This window comes from Catharus ustulatus, chromosome 3 (genome assembly GCF_009819885.2).
Source record: "Catharus ustulatus isolate bCatUst1 chromosome 3, bCatUst1.pri.v2, whole genome shotgun sequence".
In the NCBI taxonomy this organism is placed as follows: domain Eukaryota; kingdom Metazoa; phylum Chordata; class Aves; order Passeriformes; family Turdidae; genus Catharus; species Catharus ustulatus.
This window is the reverse complement of record NC_046223.1, coordinates 110,059,591-110,081,776: the sequence shown is the minus strand read 5'-3', so window position 1 is coordinate 110,081,776 and position 22,186 is coordinate 110,059,591. Positions and strand designations below refer to the sequence as shown.

Genomic DNA, 22,186 nt, shown 5'->3' with positions numbered 1-22,186 from the left:
GACATGTTGGGGTCAATTGTCCAACCACAGCCCCAGACTATGAAGTATCAGCCCCCCTGCCTTGCCCCATCCCTTCAACATTTTTTATGTTTTTTGGGTAATAGGTATCCTTGATTTTCTAGCTGGAAAAGGATTGTTTTGTCTAACTGCCCTGTGAAGAGAACTTACTAACACCTAATACGAAGTTTCAGAGTTACACAACAAGCAGCAGAGACCCTGAAAGATATAAAAGCTAAAACCCAAGGCATCACTACTGCTACCTTTATTTTTAACTGTGCCAGAAGGCACTACTTAGAAATTAGGATTACTCATTTACTTTGTGGTTGTGGTTTTACTGAGAGTGTTGTGGGCTTTTGTTTTCATTTCTCTTCTTCCATTTATCTCTTGCACCTTGAAATGTTACTGCAATGCCAGCTATGTGCCAACTGACAGATCCAAGTTACAGTATTTGAGGAAAAATCTAGATCCAGTTGTTTCTTTGTTTTTTAAATACTAAATGTTTTTTAACTTAGATTTTGGCACATGAATTTTTATGCTGACCCTCTTGAACTCAATGAGTATTGTACAGTTCTTCATTATATTTAAATGTGGCTGTCTTAAAATGAGAGCTCTAAACTTGCGTTTGGCGTGTGTTAAAATGAATGCAGAAGTCCTAATTTCGTTGGAGTCTACCAATGAACTGTAGAAGGTCTGTCTTTAGCAAAAGTAGAGCTTGAGGCCACTCAAACACAGATACTGTGACTCTTTCACTGCCTGACAGTTTGCAGATTTCTAATGCTTTCTGTAGTTTATTTGAATGTACTGGATACTATTGTTATTTACCCCAGAATGAGTGGTGTAAATAATGACTTTTCTGAGTGTCAACAACTTTGGGTCACTGTTAGTGTACCTAATTGCTGTGTATGGGACTGTGTGTGGCTTGGTCTTAGTGGTGAATTTTTCAGGTGCAATTTTTCAGGCTTTATCTTTCAGTGTTTTGGAAGGTCCATGGAATATTTTATGTTCGTCTCCTTAGGCACAATGGTTTTATGCCTTGCCTCCAGAAGCTGAATAGTAACTTTCTAAGCCAGTGATAGTGAAGTTTAAGTTCTTTCCTTAACCGAAAAGAAGCTGCATTGGATCAGTACATCTTGTTCCTGCTTTGTGGGGAAAAAATCTTTTGAACCAAATACACTATGCAGAATCTCTTTAGTACCTCTCTGGGGGTTCAAGCCTGACTTCATGGTTTTCAATTGCTGCTTTCTCTGAGTTAAGGCATTTGTGGAAGGTTTAATTCAACAGCTAGGTTTAGAGATTCTTTTTCCCACAAGTTCTGGAGCTTTCATCTATCTTCAGGCTGATACCTTCTGTTTGGGGTGATAGAGGCTGTAACAAGGATAAATCTAAAGCTGGATTATAGCAGTAGAAAGATATGTAGGGGAAGAGCACAAAAGTTAAACATTAGCATTCAAGGCATGATATTTCTACAAGGCATGTAAGTAATGCCTTTTAAAATGTACCAAGTCACATTCATTGCATGGTCTCCATATTCATCACAGGAAATTTTTAATGCAGTAAAATGCAGTGGCAGGGCTACATGGAGCTGATTTCCTGTGGAACAGTTCTATGAAGACTCCTTAATAACATCTTACTAGTTAGATGTTCAGGATCAGACATCAGTGAAATATTCAGTGTGCTTCTGTCATGGTCTTTAGGCTTTTGCAAGCAGCTGATTTATGGTTTTGCTCTTATTTCAGAATTATGTTAGTAGAAAGCTGAAAGTTATCTCACTGCAAAAACAGTTTAAAACCTCAGCAACCACTATAGGTTGCCCAAATTCAGTAGTGAACTAGGTTACCCAAGATTCTTACTGTGGTTGGCAGGGAGCTTGGTGGGACCTGGCATAACAAAGTGCAGTTTTGCATCTCATAAAACAAATAGTGGAGGTTTTTGCTACTGTTACATGCCTCATTTTCAGCCTTCAAGGGAAGGCTTATCTGCCAGTGAAAAAAACACAGCCTTAGGAGAGATCCAGACATTTGGGTCATCTGGCAACGTGTTCGTGTACCTAAAGAGTCAGGATTAGACAGCATTCCCCTTGTGCTTTTGTAACTTCCTGGGGATGAAATGTGGAGCCCTTCAGGAGTCCAGCAATTTTCACACTTGACAGGCATGTATCCATGGTTGAGATTCTTTATGGAATGAGGGAAAGGGCAAAAGGACAGCTTGGTACACAAGTCAAGGAAAGCAATACCCGGACAAGGACAGCTCTGGGTTTAAAAAGAGAGTATGCACAACCAAATGCTGAGTGACCCAAACTGAAGGTGGTTAGTCCTGCTGCAAGTGTTACTCTGTTCTGTGTGTTAAACTGCTCTGGTACATACTTTTCCAGTCCTAATAAAATTCAGTCATATGATTTTGTTAACACGTGCTCAAACCAGAATTGTGCGTGGGTATTGAGAAAGATGACAAAATTCTCGGCTTCTTCTGGAATTTAATTGTTGCAGGAGACTTGAGAATAAATCTTGTATATTTATTTTCATTTTGTGTTTTAATCATGTTGCTTCAGAACAGGAAGGTTCCTCTAAGGTCCAACTTTAACTTTCTTCCTCTCTCCACTTAAAAAAAAAACCAAAAAAACAACAAAACTCTAAAACATTCTTGTATTCTGAAATCAATGGCAAAATTCCCATTGACTTAAAATGAGGCAGGATTCTGCCTCCTGAGAACTGATAGCTCACAGTGCTTGAAGCAGTTGAAAAACAACATGCAGCAGAGTTTAATCTCATTTAGCTGGAAGAAGCTTTTAAGTAGTGGCAGTATGTGTCAACTTATAATTTTATTAAAGCTTTACTGTATTAATTGGAATGTTTAATACACACATTTTGTTTCATAACATTTTTTCTTCTGCCCACAAAACCTCTGAATCAGAATAATAATGTGTTCATTAAAGTAACTACTAAGTAGAAGTCCAGTTTTTCCTCAGCCCAGAATATATGCTTATACTTGTTTGACTTTCTTAATATGAATTATTTTCTATTAAGATTGATGAGATTTGCTCATGAGAATAACATTAAATGTGTACAGTTGAAGAATCAGTCCATGATTTTCTGGAAATGTAGGTGTTATGGAAAGGACAGGAATTTTTCCTCTTGTGTCCTAAAGACTGTTTTCACTTTTACAATGTTTGTTTAGTGTAAAATTAGCAATGAAATACAAAATCTATTACAGCAATATTTGGCACTGTTGTGTTCATTGAAAAGCATAATCCACAAAGTATAATGGAATTTTTTTCTGTTTTAATAGTATCTATTTGGGCCTCTGTATTTATGGGACACTTAGTCTTATAAATAAATGCAGATTTTTAAACCACTACTCTGTTTAGCTCATGACATTTTACTTTTCATCAAAATTTTTCATGCAGGAGTACATTGGGATACCTTTATTCTAGGCTTCCTATAATTTGTATTACCACTGCTGGAAAGAAGGCAATTTTGGAATCTACAATCTTTTACTTGGGAAGCATATATAATGTAAATAACATTTTTTTGGTGGTGAAACACGTTACACAAGTTTCATTCATTAATATACAGGAATAATTTCAGAATGTAGTTCTCTGGCCTGCGTGCAGAGTACTCTCTATACTTTGCCAAGTTTCTGGATCTGTCTGTTTGCAGTTGAATCACTGCTGTTTTTTTGGATCATCTTATTGTTTTACCACTTCATACTCTAACTTGGTGATGTTTAAGGGCTATGAGGACTTAAACAGACATTTTTTCAAATATAAAGATCTTTCTTCTGAGCTAATTGTCTGAGTCAATAATTGCTTATACACAACAGAAATTGAGGACTTGGATTCTCATCTTCTCCTAGGAGTAGTTACATGTACTTACATCAACAACACTTTCACTTGAAGACTACTGAACTGTTTTTCAGCAGTGAAAACAGTGCAAACAATTTGCCTGGATTATGACAAGTCTTTAGTATATTCTCTCTTGAGATGAGAGTTCCTGTTAGTTTTAAAGTCTTTAAAGTTCCATTTTTGACTGTAACTCAGGGACTCTTCAGTGCATTACTGAATTCAGTAATGTACTTTCAGTACATTATCTGGCTTTATCTTCACACTCAACATTTGCATTAGGAGAGTTATAATAAGAATCACTCTGTTATAATACTTTGCAATAAAACAAATTGTATAGCCCTGAAGCTTAGTTCCTTTGTATTTTGGTTTTTGGCTCCCACCAAAGCAGCTTTCTGAAAGTTATTAATCATTCAATATGCTCAGCAGTTACTGGAATGAATTGCTCTTCAGAGGGTCTACTGTCACCACTGAGACCAAGGGTAAAAGAATCTATTTCCTCATTCAGCAAGCTGTGTAAAGCATGTTTAATTCTCTTCAGTTTTGTTTTAGAATGGGCGTTGATTTATACAGAATTTATGTGACTAAATGCCCTCGTTGGTACATAATCTTTCTGTTATAACTTGGTCTGCTACAAATGATCTGTATCTAGTAAGGACTCTCAGTATCAGCAGATGAGGTTGTAGTGTGTAGTTTCTGGCAACCCTAACCAGGATATAATCTGGAATCCTGTATGGAATCTTGGCACCTCATGTAGGTGGATCAGAAATGTTTGTGTGAAGCAAAATCTGATTTTGGAGTCAAGACCATTGAGTTACTTGGAGAAGGTACTTTATCTTCTCAGACTACTTTCCAACTCAGCAGCCAGGGTCTGCTCCTCCCACACACAGCAGTGTTCACGGTTTGCCTTTGAAATCCAACTGGAGGGAAGGGAATGTTGCTGGCAATGGACAGACATACTATGAGGAAAACAGATTACTTACCTCCTGGGCAAGGGGAGTTCTGGGTCATGTGTGTTTTGTGCCTACAATCACTGAATGAGCTCCAGCAGCAATTCTGTGAACAAAGTTGAGAACCTGTTCTGTCTGAATGCATTAGGCATTATTTTCCTCTTTCTAATTTGGTGGTTGGTTGTTTTTATTTATTGGGTTTTGTTTTTTTTTGACAGAATAGTACCAAAGCATCATCCAGGAAAAAAAAGTCTGTCCTCATGTGCTCTCTGCAGTTTTGTCACTATCAGCAGAATTATGAGAGCTCTTATGAGGTTTGGTTTGTTTTTTGGTTTTTTTGGGGGTTTTTTTGGTTTTTTTGTTTGTTTGTTTGTTTCCTTGCTTTTTGCTTGGTGGTTTGATGATTTTTGTTGTTGTTTTTTGGTTTGGTTTTTTTGAGGCGGGGTGGGGAGTGGTGGTCAAGCTGGGTCCATGACATGGCACCTGGTTCAGAAAGGGATTCTTAAGGCCCAATTCCATCCAGCCTGCCATTAAACAACTAATTCAGATGCAGAAGGAAGGAGCATAAATTTCTGAGTAGTTTGTAGAAACAATAGGCAGGGTTGGCACTGCCATGAGCGTTTCTCCCTAGTGAGAGGGGAGATGAGTGAGAGCCCTGAGATGTGAATCTCCACTTGTGGAGGTAATCAAGACTTGGCTGTGTGTGCAGCCTGCTCTGACTGCCTGAGCAGGGAGGGGCTGGGCTCAGAGGTCTCAGATGATCCCTTCCAAACTCAGTGATCCTGCAAATGTGAGCCCTGAACTGGCTATCCAGGCGCCTTGTCCATGTGTGGATTCTGGTCTTGGTTGATAAAAGGTAGTAAAGTCTATGGATAATCTTAGATATACACTTGATAATAATTAGTCGTCCTTTCAAAAGCTGTAGTTTGCCTTCACAGCTGTGCTGAACAGGGAGAGCCTTAACAATGAAAATGGGTTGGTTAAGTGTTGGGAATCAAATAGAACTAAAAATTGGTAAGGGATGAAGCCTGCTACTTAAATACAGTATAAGCAGAGTATGCCAGAAGAGGGAGCTGTTTTAAAGATTAGAAAAAAAATAGTGTATTTTGACCAAGTTATTGCTATAATAGCCAGATATACCATACTGCAGGCTTCAGGCTCTCCTCTGAATGCACAGTAAACGCTGATTGATTCTCTATTGTATTCTTATCAGAAAAAAAAAAGTTAGTTTTGTAGACCATGTGACAGTGACTAACCAGTTGTGTTAGTTGTTGAGGGTCATACAAATGCCTTTTATTTGCGTTAGGAGGAGTGAAATAAAGCAAGTCAAATTAGAGCAGAGAATGTAAGGTTGGAAGTGCTGGGGTTTCTGTTCCCACCTTTCCATTGGGTTGCTTCTCCGTAGATGGCCAGTCATCCTCACAAATTGTGTCCCAAAGCACCAAACAAATCTTCACTGACATTTACAGTATTTGTAATTATACAATAACCTAAGCTTCTAAGCTGCTATTCACTAACAATCAGCTAACACTAAGTAAATAAATTAACAAAGAAGCACAGCTACATAGAGTAAGACAATAAATACTTCTTCTCCTGGAATGTTTAAGTCATTGGCCAGCTCCATGGGCAGCTCCTCTCTCACTCACTGTGAAAAATTCTTGTGCCAGGGCAGGTATCACCTTCCAATGTACCGCAGTAAATACCCAAAGGACATTAAGGAAAATAACTCATCACATAAAAGTACTTCAGGTATTTTTTATAAGAATCATTGATTTAGCTTTGGATTTTGAGGGTTGAATAAAGAAATGCTTTTACATGCAGTGAGAATTTTTAGGTGAAATTCTGAAAATGTAACTACACTAGTATTTAGGTTGGAAAAAGCTACAGAGGTCGCCTGTTCATACACTAGCTTACACTTTACTTTTCTTAATCCTGGATCATGTAGTTCTGGTGACCTAAAGCTGAGGTTGTTTCCTATGTGGATGTTTTCCATCATATTAACATTGTGCATTGTGTGTTTATCGTTACCTACCTCTGCTAGTATAAGATAGAGGGTTTCATGAGTCCTGTTGCCTTTGTTTCTTTTGATCATACTATCCCAAGGAGAGTAGTGCTTCTGTTTTCCATCCTCAGCTGAGACAATGGAGCAGAGAAAAAGGAAATTTTAGGTGTTCAGAAGTGAAGATGTTATTTAACACATCTGGTCCAGGGAATCAACTTTAAAATCTTGTTTGAATAAAGTCTTGGCTCTCTTGTGGAGGGTTATGGAGCTTAGAATGGCATCTAGTCCAGCTGGCACACTTGAGTCACATGTGGCTAATCAGCAGGAACCAAAAAAAGTCTGAATTTTGCATCTGATTTGTGTCCTGATTACATGCTGTTCATATCCAAACAGCTGAGCAGAATTCCTTGTGTATGTGCACAGATACTCTATTTATTTAGGAATGATTTCTCTTTTACATTTTATTCTAGCAGCAGCATTCATCTATTCTGTGATATTTGCAGTGGTTGAAATTAAACTTACTTCTGCAGATACTATACTTGACTGGATTATTTACTATAAAACATTGTTCCTTACTGTGTGGAGAGAGTGGCTGTGAATCTGCAGCCCTTTCCTGCAGAGAGGAAGAGAAATGGTGTACTCTTTTATTGTGGCCTCACCTGCAGCATCAGGGTTGAAGCAACCATGTGATCTCTGAATGGATTATTTGCCTGCTGGGCTGTTTATTGCACTAGCTCAGAGAAAACTACCTGCTGTTGCTAAAATTTTCGAGAGTGTCTTTCCCTGAATTCCACCTCTCTGTGTTATAATCTTATGGGATCAGCATAACATAATCAGAGTTTTCCTGGAAAGTCTCTGCCATAACCTGCAGGTAGCACTTAAGTAATTGAACCTCTCTTTGGATGTGGGCAGCTAGTGAAGAGACTGGGCCATTCACAGAGCTCTTGCCTTCACACAGCTATTAGAACCATGAAGTTAGGTATAAAGCACATGCTCCTGAGTGTAAAGTAGTGTAGAAGTTAGAAAATATTTGTAGAGTGTTCATTAAGACTCACCAGACAATGGAAATCTAAGCTATTAGCGCTTGGAGCACTTTAAAAACTTCCTAAGGGCATTATTTCACAATTTAAAATGTTTGTCAACAATACTGGCATAAGGTATTCCTTTTCCCATCATGCTGTGCCATTCCACCCCTCCGTTATGCCAGAACAATACTTTGAGAGATCGTGCTGTGAATTAACTAAGTACATACATTTATTTCTGGGGTCTTTTTACAGCTGGAACAGTTCCCTGTTTGGGTTCACAGCAGGGCCCCCCCCAGAACTGTGCCAGTGTAACTCAGGGGTGGGAATGATAGTCAAGGGGGAAGGTGGGAGTTCCTTCAGCTGGATTTGCCGCAGAATTTTCTGCGGATAAATTATGGTGTCAGTCCACAGCACTCAGCACATACATGAGCTCACATGCTCTTTGTGGAGACTTTTTTGGCAGGAGCTGGTGCTCCACCAGCCTCTCCAGGTGGTAGTGATTCGCTGAGAATGCCTCTCCCTTGAGGCTTCTGCTTTTGTTTCCACTGGAGCTCCAGCTGAAGCTGCCAACTCTGCATTTTACCCTGAGTTCTCAGATTCTGACATGGAGAATTTGTATTTTACATTGTAATGAATTTTTTTTTCCTGAGTTAAAAAATTGACTTTCCTACTCTCCAGTAACTGGTATGTGGGATGCAAAAGTCATCATTGAGAAGGGGCTAGACTGTAGAATTAAAAGTTTGTGCAGCATTAAAATCCAGGTAGAAGTACATAGAGTAAGATAAAATATTTTTCCCTTTCCCCTTGACTGGTCTTCTTACCAGCAGGTAAGGAAGTAAGAGCACAGTTTTCTATTTTAGTGAGCCATAAACACTGCAAAACAGTTTTTATTCTTATGCTTGGAATGTGTCACCATATTTTGTGTATTTGCCCTTTGAACAGGAGCAAAAGCATGCACACAAATCAAGAAACAACCCACCCATATCTTCCTGATGTTTTCAAAGGCACTCCTAACAACTTTTCTAGCCATTACTTTATCTCTAGCACAAATATTCATGATTTAATTACAAGATCAGCCTTGTTTCCTCACGTGGTCATGGATGTAAAGCACTGTAAGCTAGAGTTCTTTGTGCATGAAAATTAAAGTATTACTAGCCACTGATTATTTGGTCTGTTTCTCATTTATAAAATGTGAATAAATTTCAAATGACCCTCCTCTTTACTTACTGAGGTAAATAGTTTGACTTCCTGAGGACATTATTTATAGCAGATAATACTCGTTTGTCTGTACCTATTTGATTTCTGTTTTCAAAAAACTTTGCATATGTCAGTGCATTTTCCCCAGGTTTTTCCTGAGACATAGTAAATACCAAAGGATATCAAAATTAAAACCTGGCTAGAAGACATGCAAGCTGGTAAAGTACCCCCTGAAGGCAAGGTGTGTGTTCTATCCCACATTATATATTAAAAAATTAAATTCTTAAGACACTGTTCTCCATTCTTTTTGCTGCTTATGTACTACTTGTTTGTGACTAATATTTTAAAATATGCTGACAGTTGAGCTTTGTTTACTGGGTCAGCCCACGAGCTTCCATTGTCTTTAGAACAGAAAAAAACATAGTCTTTCATTAAAAATAAAAACTTTCTCATGCAGAGAGGAGCCTGTATGTCAGATCTAGGCTTGAAATATGCCATTTTTGTTGAATCTCCCAGTGCTCCAGAAGTACCTCGGATGGGGGCTTGGCACAGTTGAGCTTGTTAAGTTTGAGAAGGCAGAGTAATGACAGGATGGTTGAACGTCCAACTGTGCTTGACAGTATTTCCCTCCACTAAATCTGGGTGGCAGATGTGACTTACTGAAGTGACTTACTGAAATTTCTCAATCCACAGTCTTCTTCTGGTGTCCTCTCCCTTCTAATGAGGCGTTTTCAGCATGGATCCTTCCTGCCTGGCTGTGTGAGCAGCATCAGGGGAGGAAGTGGTCCCTCTCCTGCAGCATGCAGTGGCTTGAGTTGGCCAGAGTTATGGAAAAGTTGTGTTCTAGGGGATTTTGCTTGATTTGAAATTTTTAAAAAGGATCTGTTTCTCTTCATGGGATGTCTGAGGCAGGAGGGAAGAAGAAATTGCTTAGTGAAGGACCTACCTATGAAGGAAATCCAGTGTTTCCATGTGCATCTTGTACAAGTAAAGCACTTGAAATGTTTAAAGCTGCAGCAGCAGTGTGTAATGTACTTCCTTTATGGGAAAAGATACAAGAAATACCTGAGCTACTATGAATTTGCCTTGATATAAAACATTTTGACTTAGTTGTATCTGAAAAGAATGAAAAATAAAAATCCTCTTTCAGATTCTAGTTAACACATGACCTTATTTCAATCCAATAGCAACTCTTACGGATCACTGAATCTATAATAGAAATAAATATGACCCATTATGTTTAATATCTGGATTATGGAAAACAGTATAACCAGAAACTCAGTCAGTCATAACTCTTGCTCTTATTTTCCTGTTATAGGCATGATGGAAGAATTTGATCATTGTCCTGATTTCCACTTTTGAAAACAAACCTTGATTATCCCTGTTGGATTAAAAAACTCTCACAGGAATAAGTAAATATATAGTGATGTAAATACTGCCTTCCATCTGTAGGTTTTAGATATTTTATGTCCATTATCACAGCCTTCTCTTAAGAGGCAGAGACTCTTCGCTGTAGATCTTGAATGGTAAATAAATGTGCTTTTGAAGTGACTTGTGTTTTGTGTTTTCCTGAAAAAAGTGTTTCAGTTGAAGTCTTCATGGAACATCTACTTAGGACCAGTATTAATACCCCAGCTACAAGGCCTTTTTCCTCAGTCAGAAATACAGTGGTGTCAATGCACAGAGTCTTTCCCTGAGGATGTGAAGTGATAAATCTTGGTTTATCCATGTTCAGAACAGTCTGTTTTTATCTTGCATTTTTCAAGACTCATGGCAGATGCAAATGCAAAATTCCTTTGCAAAATCACCTTAGACTGTTGGTTTCAAATACGACATTCTGGAAGTTTCAGTACACAAAAATTGCAGAAATACATTTTCAGTCTTTTTTTTTCTGGCATTAACTGTCTTGGTGTTCTCTGTTGATATTTGTTTCCTGTCTGTTACTATCTTGATAAAACAAAACACTCAATAGCCAAACCTAATAACCCCAAAGCACCTAAACCTGTGCTTTTTTCTTCTTTTTTTAAATTCTCACCAGTGGTACAGCATAGGAAATTCTTTCTGGTGCCTTTTGGGTGTATTGTTTGCTTTTTCCTTGTATATAATTCAAAAATGATCAAATTTTCAGAGCTGTGTATCTGCACAAAACAAATAATTTGTGGTTATCTTGGGTTTGAATTATTTATTTTTCTGTCTTTGTCTTTTCCCTGCTGCTGTTTTCTCATCAGGGTTGTATTATTCAGATGTTTCATAGGCTTTCTTGTGAACCCATTTGACATCAAATCTCGTGTTCCTCTTCACACACTTCCTTTGTTCTCCCTCTTTCTTTCAGAAGGAGGTTTGTTTTCTTCTTGTCCAATGCTGCTTCAGATCACGAAGCTGGCTGAAAAATTCCCACTGGGAATTCTAGACCCAGCACAGAACTTGCAGTAGCCTCTCTGCCAGCATTGGTTGTAGAAGGTGGATTGGATCAGACCAAACTCCTCTGGGGTATTAAAAGTGGTGTATTTGTTTTCATCTGCTTACGAGACTATGTAAGTGTAGGTGTGTGCTAGGAGATCTAACTAAATGTTTTCATTTTTTCATTTACTATGGGGAAAACATCACAAAAATTATTTAATTATAAGCACTAGAAAATCCTGGATTCTACCATTGAAAAGTGTGAAAAATTGGCTGTTTCATTGGGAACTCAATTTTTTCAGTTTTATGTCTCAGTCTTAAACCCCTTCCAAGTAACATTAGTTGACAGACACATTAAAAAAATTAAAATCAAGGGTTCTTTTGTATTTATGTACCTCTTTTGGTTGAGATGGCAGAAGTAATTATTGAAATACATCTGTGTACTTCATAACCCTTGCAATATTACTTAATTACAAAGTCCAGTAGGTTTGCAGTAGATGAAATCAGCATTTTGGACTTCATATCTGCCTGGATAGATGCTGTTAATTATTTCCAGGGGAAGACCAGCATCTATTGTCACAATTTTTAGCTGGTAATTTTATTTCCCAAGCTTCAGGCACTCTTGTCACTTGGGTGAAAACAGCTGTGTTAGGTTAATTCAGGTTTATCAGACTGTCTGTGGGATTTCTTTAGAGGTGAATGAACTTACATTGTCCTAAAGGTGAAACAGCATTACAAAAGCTTGTTGGCTTTACAAAATATATACAAAGAATGTGTATTATAAAACCCTATACATAAGTTTTATAGCTGTGTCAAACTAATAACAGTGTATGTGTGTATGTATATATAGGAATAAAAATATGAAATGTTCTTGAAAAACTTCTCTAATAAGCTGTGTTACAGACACCTGGCTGAATCCTTCTGAGATTCCCTGTTTTCACAACCCAAGCAAATATCTTAAGGTGCTTCCCAGCCAAATTCATGATTCCAGAGTTAGAGAGGATCAAACAGAGTTTTCACATGTGTTTCTGTATAATGTTCTTGTAATGTTTTGCTCCTTGGCTGATGCTGCTTCCCTAGAGCAGGGACTATAAAGGGATGCAGGACAAAGAATGCCAGTCCCTAAGATGTGCAAACAGGTGAAAGCTTCATTGACGTGAGTTTATGATGGTCACTCAAATGTTCTTTGACATGTTTTATATTAAATCCCTTGACCTTGCATGTGAGAGAGACCTGTGTGTTTCCTTTTAAGGCCTGATCACCAGCCACGGTGTCAGATTCTGCAGTTTTCTCCCTGGTGTGAGAACATCGTTGTGTTTTTTGCATGCTCCATTTAAATTCTTCTGACATCTGCGTGGGCTGCTTTCCATTCATTAACATAGGGGAGTTGCATCTTCTTCCATGGTGGCTGGTCAGACGCCAAAGGCAGATTGAGTTTCCTTGAGCGAGGAACTTGTCACTGAGGCTCTTCGAGCTGGAGCTGGGAGCTTTGGCAGCTCTGTGAAGAGGCAGTGAGAATCATCGCCACAAAAATGATTTTTATGTGTCCTGCTGTGCACCCCTGGATTTCACATTTGATTTATGGCTCCTCTTTACTTTTTTTTTTCTTTTTAGAAGCTGCATTTGTTTTTTCTTGCGGAAGACTATAATGTAAATACTGCGGCATACACTTAATTCTGAAACAGTGGATTATTTCTAAAATTATACTTATGGTAATTGCCGACATATTTTCCAGTTCCTCAAAGTTCTCTGTAAACCCACTGCTGGCTGTGTAGCTCCTTTTATTCTTTATAATCCTACTGAGGTCCCAGAGCAAGCAAAAAGCAACTGCTGGAGAAGTGCATAAAGCACCAGGGCTCAGTGCCAGCTACTGCTCCCACGGATGGCCAGGCTCCTGGAGACACAGCTGGGAGCACTGGGGAATGTCTCACAGGACAGTGCATGGAACCCAAACGCTTGTTTCAAAGCAAGGTGCAAGAAACCTTGTTGCTGTTTGGGGTGACTTAGTTATGTGTCAGTTTTTTATTCACTCTCCACCACTCTTGGCTTTTACTATATACTCTTAAATAAATCTTTCTCAATTCAGCTATCCCTTCCAGAACTGCTAAAAATTACCTAGTTTTATGTTTTAGTCTCAATTTCTTTTGAGCAAGCTGTATATATTTTTGACTTACATTTTTCTGGACAGAAGACTTCTTTCATGTTTTGGTGAATATCTTAATTTCTAACCTTGAACATTTTTTGCGTGGGGTTATCTAATGCTAGTGTTCTCTTAATTATGGTTTCTATTTGCCATGAATGATGAATGTGTTCTGTGGCTGAAGAATTCAAAATGTTTGACAATTTCTAAGCCATAAAAACTGTCATTGCTTGTGAGGAATGGCTATGGTCTGTGCCTTTTTAAGTGAGCGTGATGTGTTTGTTGTTTTCCATTCATAACTAAACTGATTGAGTTGCACTGTATATAAGTTTAAATTTATCAAGTCTAAATAAGTTCTCTTGTGGAAGTGCTGTATCTCAAATATTACTATTTCATTTTAAGACAGGCCAAGTTTGACTTTATGTTGCATTGCATAGGAAATCATGTGAAATCAGGATAAAGGTAATTCTTTAGGAGGTAAATACTCTGTTTGTACAAGTTGTTCTCTCTCCACTGCCTAAGTGTCTTATTGAGGAAGCAGATGGCATTTAAAATCTTGATTTGATGGGAAAAGCATTAACAGGAAAATGTTTGAAAGTTAAAGTTAGGCAAATGCATCATTTTAAGTAATGTACATATTTCTACTTATATGAACGACTAAAGAGTAGTAGTTCTAGTTCTTGGAAGCCTGTACCTGCAGTATATAGAAGTGGAGAATATTTACCTCCTAAAATAGCTCCAAGTTCCACCTCTGCACTCTCAGTCGTTCTGTACCGTTTTGTGTTAGCTGTGGGTGGAATAGATCAGAAAAGGAAGCAGTGGATTCCCGTCTTCAAATTAAAAATGGAAAGACTGAGCTTAATTAGAATAGCTGGGTGAAATGTCATGTGTTCCAGAGAAAAATAGGGAGTGTGGCAGGAGTCCTTTGGTTGTTGTAGCTTATGGGTACATCAGATGGAGTGGTCCTGCTGTTCTCATTCACTGTATAAATTTGTCCATTTGACACACTCTTTCTATGAAATGCTTATAAATCTTCTGCAAATTAAACAAATCCACAGTGTATTACAGTCTTGGGTCTTTTTCTGTTATGGTCACCATTTACAGCTATTGTTTAAAAGATTTCTGAAACAACATAAATGCTGTTGAAAATTAAGCACAGTTGAGAGTAACTGCTTAAGATGTGCTTCATGGTTCAGATGACTGCAATTTGAGATTCGTTGGCATGCATGAATGATTCAGCTGCCCTGAGGTGTCTAAGGATTGATGTGGTATTCAAATAACTGGAGTAACCTTCAAATCATGGAGGTTAACACTGCATTTACTTATGGTTTCCATTTTTTGACACTTAGTTGCTGAGTGATCGAGCTTAGGCAGTTCTGGTTTTACTGTATTGGGAAATCCTTAAAAAGCACAAATGAGCACTGTGTTGCCTGGGTGCCCTTGTGATTAACCTGGTATTTCTTTATCTATAAAATAAAATAATTTAATTGAGCACATTTCAGTTGCGAAGATCAGCTAAAACATTATTGATCACAGGCTGCTGTACATATTAAGTCCCAGTTTTTTCTGTTAGCTGTTGCTATTACTCTTTTGTATGAAAAAAATCTTCATCAGTCCAGGGTTTTTTTTTTTTTCCCCCTCCCCATAAAGTATTCTGACAGATAGCAGCTCAATCAAAAACATACAAAATTACTTTGAAGACATGTGAGATAAACATTCTTCACTCATAAATATTGTAGATGCCAGCTTTCAAGAGCAGGGACTATTAATCTGCATTTACTTAGGTCAGTGCAAATCTGGAATAACTCAATTGGAATTGCAAGTTCAATAAAGAATAAATTTATCAGTGCTTTACACATGGTGATTTCTCTGTAGAAATTTTTGCTGTTAAAATTCTTGTTAATTTTAATTCCCTTGTGTGCCAGCAGTTCTCATTCATTTTGAAATGCCAGTAGCAGTTCTAACAGCTCAGACCTCTCAAAATATCTCTTACCATGAGCAGATGCTTATGAGGACTGGGGAAATGAGGTTTCTTTTGCATTTACAGATTTTTACCTGCCTACACCACATTTATCATGGGATAAAAGTCCGCTTTCCCTGTAAGAAGTATTAGAGTTTCTTAGGCTTTGTATGATTGTATTTGTATGATTATATTTAATTATATATTATATTATATTAATTATATTTAATGCAAAGCCTCACTGTTCTTGAGCAGTTCTTACCTGACTGTTCTTCACCTGATGACCAAATCCTGAGCAGATTTTTCATGTTAGGTTCACCTGGCTGATGATGGGAAATGTCTAAGCTGCTGTCGTTTCTCCCCCGTCCTCATTCTGCATTATTAAAGGAGAGAAAGAATGTTGTGATTGAGATTAATTTTGTGATTACTTGACCTCAAAACTCTTAATGGTACTATATTCCAGGATTAAACATAATGCAAAACATTATGATCATTTGTACTACAAAAGACACAACTGATTTTGGATTGCTGCTACTTTTTTCTTCAGCCTTGCTGAAAGACAGATTTCCTCTGTGTAACATCAATCCAAGGAACTTGACAGATGATGTCAAGATTATGTTTTATTGTCTCTGGGGCCCTTCATGTTATATATTTTTGATATATGAAAGTGTGATGGAATTGTATGGATGTATGAACCTTGTGAATTTCAAATTGTTTTCCTGTAAATCAACTTGCACAAATTTGGTCATGTGCTCTGGAGCTTTTACAAAACAAGTTTCTTTTTTCAAAGTTTCCTTTAATGACAAGCTTACAAAGAGATGCTTAGAAGTACCTGATAACTGATAGTGATGTTTCGGGTTTGGGGATTTTTTTTTTTCCTCCACATCTGTGTAGTCCAGTAAAAATAATGTTTTTCTAAGATCTCTAGTTTTATTAAGATTTAAAACCCCCCAGAGACACTTACTACATGTAAGTGAGGGGTGAAGTGTGTGAGATGCATTACCTAGAGGGAAAGGCTCCCTTCCTGTGCTCATGCATCATGCCAGGGTGACTGTGGTATCCCCTCCCACGCACGTGGCTCTGCTCCGCGTGGCTTTCGGTGGCACTGGGCTCAGGGAACCTCTTGGGAGAGCAAAATTGTGGCAGTAAAAGGAGAAAACATGAAAATTTTCCAACTACAGAACGAGAAGAAGTGAATACCCCTTGTTTTTATTTTCATGCACTGTTTTCACAGATACTAATTTGATTATAAGTCTAATTCTTCTTCTCTGTCACTATCAATACTTACACAGCTCAACCTCTGTTACTACAGTCATACTGTTATAGAGGAGTTGACAAAATTTGAATGAAGGCTTTTTTGTTTCATAATACACTGGTGTTATTTTGGAATTTCTTTGTCTTAAAAAAATGATAGCCTTTTTACATAATACTACTCCTGCTGCCTTTTGCTATTGATGATATCCAAACTAAGAATTGCCTGTTGTGGGTGTTGAAAGACATATAACTGAGCAATCCCAACCATGATGGTGAGCTTTGCTGGTGTCTAAATGATAATAAAAAAAATCAGTGCAACTACTCTGGAAAATCAATGAATAAATAAATAGGAATTATATGTTCTTATGTCCATGTGGAATATTTATACATCATATGGAAATTAGGAAAGTTCTGCTTCATCTTCATATGGATTTCCTCATCAATTTACATCATTAGTGATGTCCAAAAGAAAAAGAAAAAAGGAGGAGCAAAATGTAGAGTTTTGTTTGGCAATCCAGATAACCCTTTCATATATATGTACTTTTATCTTTGGGACACTATACCAGTTTTCACTTCAGCAATGGTATGTGACAGTTGATATTTTCCATGTTTTACAGTGTATGTTAGAGCAGTGTGGTCTGAATTCCCAGGGCAAACCATGTCCAAATCCTCAAAAGCTGCTGGGACACCAGGAGGGAGGATAGCTTCTCCCATGGTTCTAGAGCAGAAGAGTTGAAAAGGAAAGAGGTTCTCCACTGGTGTAGAAAGGGACAGAGACAAAATGAAGTTGCAAGCAGAAAAATATTTATTTGATCCAATGTGTTTAAAATAAAATCATCCTTTCTTTTAGGGTCAAGACAACCTTTTTGTGTAGTAACAATGCCACATACCTGTTTTGAAGTGGTAACACTGAGATATTTGGAGAGCAGACATCTGGATCAGGTGATACATACTGTAGAGTTTGTGATGTTTTAATTTCACATTTCTGTAACTGGATGGGATAGATAAGCAAGTGGATGACTTCTGATGGAAAAAGACGTTTTCACCTGTGTTGGACTTCAATTTTAGGTTTTGAAATTTTGAAGTAATTCTTTAAAATGCTTCCCATGAGTGCCATTGGTCAGTGAAATTAAACAAGTTGAGTAGCATAGCCCAAACACTGGGGAAAATAAAAACTGGAAATGTACTAGAGAAAATAAATTAACAAATTGCAGTGTAATGCTGTTCAGTTTGTTTTGAAGCAGAATGCTTGCTGTTGGAAGGTTATTACTGACTCTGCTTCTATATTTTGTTTTCTGACAGGTAACCCTGGACTGGCAGGTTATTACAGGACCTTTATACAGGCCCTTTATTGTGGACTGAACCAGCAGTATCCTGTCTGGGTTGTGAGCCATGCTGGACACTGTAAACCTCCGAGTGGGATGGAAATGATAGAAGGTACAATACTGCAACTTGTGCATAATGTTGTTTGTGCCTTTCTGATTTCAGTGGCAAAACTTGTGCCTATTGGAAACAGATATACATGAGTTTTAAATCTATCCAATATATTTCCACAGAAAAATATTCACAGTTGTATGAGAAGTTAATGAAGTATTTTAGGTAAATTAGATTTGCCAGACAAATATGTGCCATTAAGAAAATAAGAGAATTTACTGTTGGCAGTCATTAGAGACACGTTAGTGAAGAGGGTCTAGAATGTGTTTATGTTGAGAAGAGTAGACTAGAAAAGTACATTTTTAAATAAAGTGTCCAATTCGGAGATTGAGTGTGTTAGGAGAGATTTAATTATCTCTGAATTTAAAAATAGCTGTACTAAATCAGTAAATTTCCTGGAAGCAAGTTTGTCTTTCTGAGATGGGGGTATGTCATATTTGCAGGGGAGAGGTTGCTTTTGTATCTGTTAAGAGTCTTTTGACTACAGATCTCCAGCAAGAGATGGTGTTCCAAGTGTTATTAGATGGAGGGGAACCAGCAGTGAATCCTTTCCTGAATGCTGATTAATATTAGAAGTCCTCTGGACTTGGTCAGGCTGCTATGATCTAGCAGTAAATCAGCGTTTCTGATATTTAATTCCTATATCACACTGTGCAAGCACCCCACTTTGGAGACCACGGATTTAGAGTGTGCAAGCATTTAAATTGTGCACTTGACTTATGGCCTGTAAAGGGCTCTAAAATGTAGCAAACTACATAGGAATAATATGTCTGATTACATTAAGTTCAAGTAGATTTTGAAAGTCTCATAAAGACTAAAACAAGTTTTCCAGCAGCAGCCATCAATCACAGACTACTTCCTAACTGACTGGAGGGATATCACTTAGCAATTTGGAAACTGAACAAAGCTACACCCTTCATTTCTACTTCTGTATCATATCCTTCTATTCAGAGAGCTCTTGCAAGCTCTGCTCCACAGAGACACACACCATTAATTGAACATTTCACTGCTGTAATTCTGCTCCCAGCAATCAATCTGGGAATGTGCAAAACTATTTGAAACTTAATTTTACTCAGTGAATACAATACAAAAGTTATGTCTCAATTTCAACGTCCTTATCCTCCTCCTCAGCTTTTAAAAAGACATTTGTTTTGAACACTGCTGTGAATGTAAAACAGGCCACATCAATCAATCCTTAGGTGCAGGCAAAATTAGAAAAAGGAGAACAGTTTTCTAGTTCTTATTTTGTTTTAAAATAGCATAAAACATATGCACAGACAGCAGGTGTACATACGTAACCATGTTTTAGAATGGTTTAATTCTGTGGCTTGATGAGAAATAAGAAATAGAACATCTCAGGCAGAAATAAGTGCAGAATTGTGGAATCATTACATTTGGAAAAGACCACCAAGATCCAGTCCAAGGCAACCAAATACCACCATACCCACTAAATCATACCATGTGCCACGTCTGCTTTTTTTTTAACACTTGGGACTCCACCACTTCCTTGGGCAGCCTCTTCCATTGCTTAACCACTCTCAGTGAAGAAACTTTTCCTAGTTTCCCACCTGAGCCTTTCTTAGCATAACTTGAGGTCGCTGTCTTTTATTGCATCTCTTGTTACCTGGAAGGGCCCAACCCCTGCCTGGCTACAGCCTCTTTTCAGGTAGCTGTACAGAGCAGTAAGGTCCTCCCTGAACTTCTTTTTTCCAAGCTGAACACCCTCAGCTCCCTAAGCTGCTCCTCACTGAATTTGTGCTCCAGACCATTCCCCAACTTGTTGCCTTTTTCTGGACACACTCCAGCACCTCAATGTCCTTCAAGAAGGTTGAAGACTTGCTTTTGTTTGTCCTTAGGGCTGCCAATAAACTACTTTTGGTAGCAAAGTAAGACTGAGAGTTAAGAAAAATTAGATCAGAATTGAATTATTGATATATTTGCCCTAATAGTCTGTTTGCTGAGTGCTACAGAAATATGGGACCCTGTGATTCGTATCTTAATCAACTAGAGACACAATTGATTATTAAAATATTATATACCTAATAAGTAGCTAGTTAGCATTCATGACTTAATGATACAATATTTGATCGAATTATAAATCTCTAGACATTTATAAATTGTACAGAGGAGTATTGAGCTGTACACAGTCAAATCAGCAAGGCATGTTTTTCTTTCTGAATGGCAGGAGATTTTGAGTGACATTCTTAATAGTCAATTTACAAAATTAATTCCTAGTTTGATCTTTTATGTTCCATGGATTTTAGAAGACATTAGTGTGTCTTTAAAATCTGCTAAAGTAGCCTTAGTTTAGGGTTCTTGGTGAAAAAAGACAGGTAATGATTGATTTCTAGTCCATCAAAAGAGTGTTTCCACTGCTTTCTCTTTACACAGGGGGAGTAGGGCCTTCACACCATTTTGAAACTGAATTACATCCTAAGAAACAGTATGGGAAAAGCAGAGAAGTGGTGAAGGAATAATAAATTATCTGTGAAGACACTGATTATGTGAACCCGAAATGTTAATGTGCCATCAGTGTGAAGTTTTGAACTGAAATTAAGTTGTGCATAAAAAAAAATAAATTCTAGCATTACAGGAAAATTTGAAAGTGGTGTGCAGCTTAAATTTATTTGATATATTGCTTCTTGGCTGTTGTTACAATTCATCTGAATGGAGTTTGCTTTTGCAGCCCTCTGGCTTCTAATGAAACTGCAGAATTGGCTATGAGTGAGAGTCTGCCTATAGCTCAAGTGATATAAATCCAGAAAAAAATCACTGGAATTGTTTGGGTAAAATTTAATTTACACTTCAGCAGGTTAATAATCTTGTTAATTGCTGGCTAGATGTCCACCAAATGACAGACAGAAGTGTGGGCATGGTTAGCAGATATGAGCCATAAGATTTTACCATCATGATATGCTGTGCTCACAGGAAAGAGCCTAAAATAGTAGCCTGAGCAAGACAAAGAGTGTGGTGTTCTATAGTAAGAGGGTTATGAGTTATTTAGGACAGTGATTCCCAAAGTCTGATCTGGATGATCAGATGCAGTTGGCACCTTCACTGCTTTCCACTTCCTAAGAGGGATGAATAGTAACTCAGAATACTTTTCCAGTAACACCTCTGTGTAAGTGTTTGCTGCAGTGCCCTTGTGCCACCATGAACGTGTGGTGCTGGCAAGGAGTGGGATTGTGGTCTGCACTGCTACAAACAGGAGAGGAGGAGGTCATGGAAGTTTGGTGTTCCAAGAACTGGATTCCTAAAAATAGGGACTTGTCCTTGTTGTTGTGTATCACAGAATTACAGAATGACCTGGGTTGGAAGGCAGCTTATGTATCATTTAGTTCCAGCCCCTCTGCTGTGGACACAGACACCTTCCACTAGACCAGGTTGCTCACAGCTCCATCCAGCCTGGCCTTAAACATTTCTAGGGACAGAAGTTACACAGACACAGGGACTCTATATGCATGTGGTAGTTTTTGCTGGCTTGTGACTCATTTATTTTAAGTAGAATAGATGTTTTTAGCAATTGCTGATGATGGAAAATACCTCCATTGCTGAATCAGGTGGATCAGAGATACTGGCAGTCTGTTTGGTCAGTACAAAAACACCTCAGAAGTAATCTCTGTCATACTCAAAAGTTTTTTGACCAGCAAATCCTTATCTGTGCTTCAGCCCTGTTATAACAGCAGATATTTGGCCACATTGAGGTACACAGTGATAGCTGTGTTTAAAAAGCATTTCTGTCTTGCATATTTATATATACATATATGCATAGGGAGAAAAGCAGTAGGAAGGCAGCTGTGCTGGCATCTCACATGCATACAGGCATACTGGGCTGGCATACTTCAGGCTTATGCATATACACATTTAATTCACATTACACACATTTAATTCACATTAATTTCTATTTCAACAACATTTTCTGCTTTCTAGGCATATAAATTAAAATATCTGAGAGCCATTGAAAGATGAATTATCTTTAATGTAAG

The 22,186-nt window shown here is 37.9% G+C and overlaps 1 protein-coding gene across 1 annotated transcript in view; it reads left to right on the top strand.

Moving 5' to 3' along the window:
• The window catches only part of LOC116994460 (lipid droplet-associated hydrolase), a 111,133-nt gene that overhangs the window by 13,227 nt on the left and 75,720 nt on the right, over positions 1–22,186 (top strand). Inside the window, exon 3 of the mRNA XM_033056173.1 lies at positions 18,069–18,203. Coding sequence (XP_032912064.1) covers positions 18,069–18,203 — 135 coding nt within the window. The remainder of the gene's footprint in view (positions 1–18,068; positions 18,204–22,186) is intronic.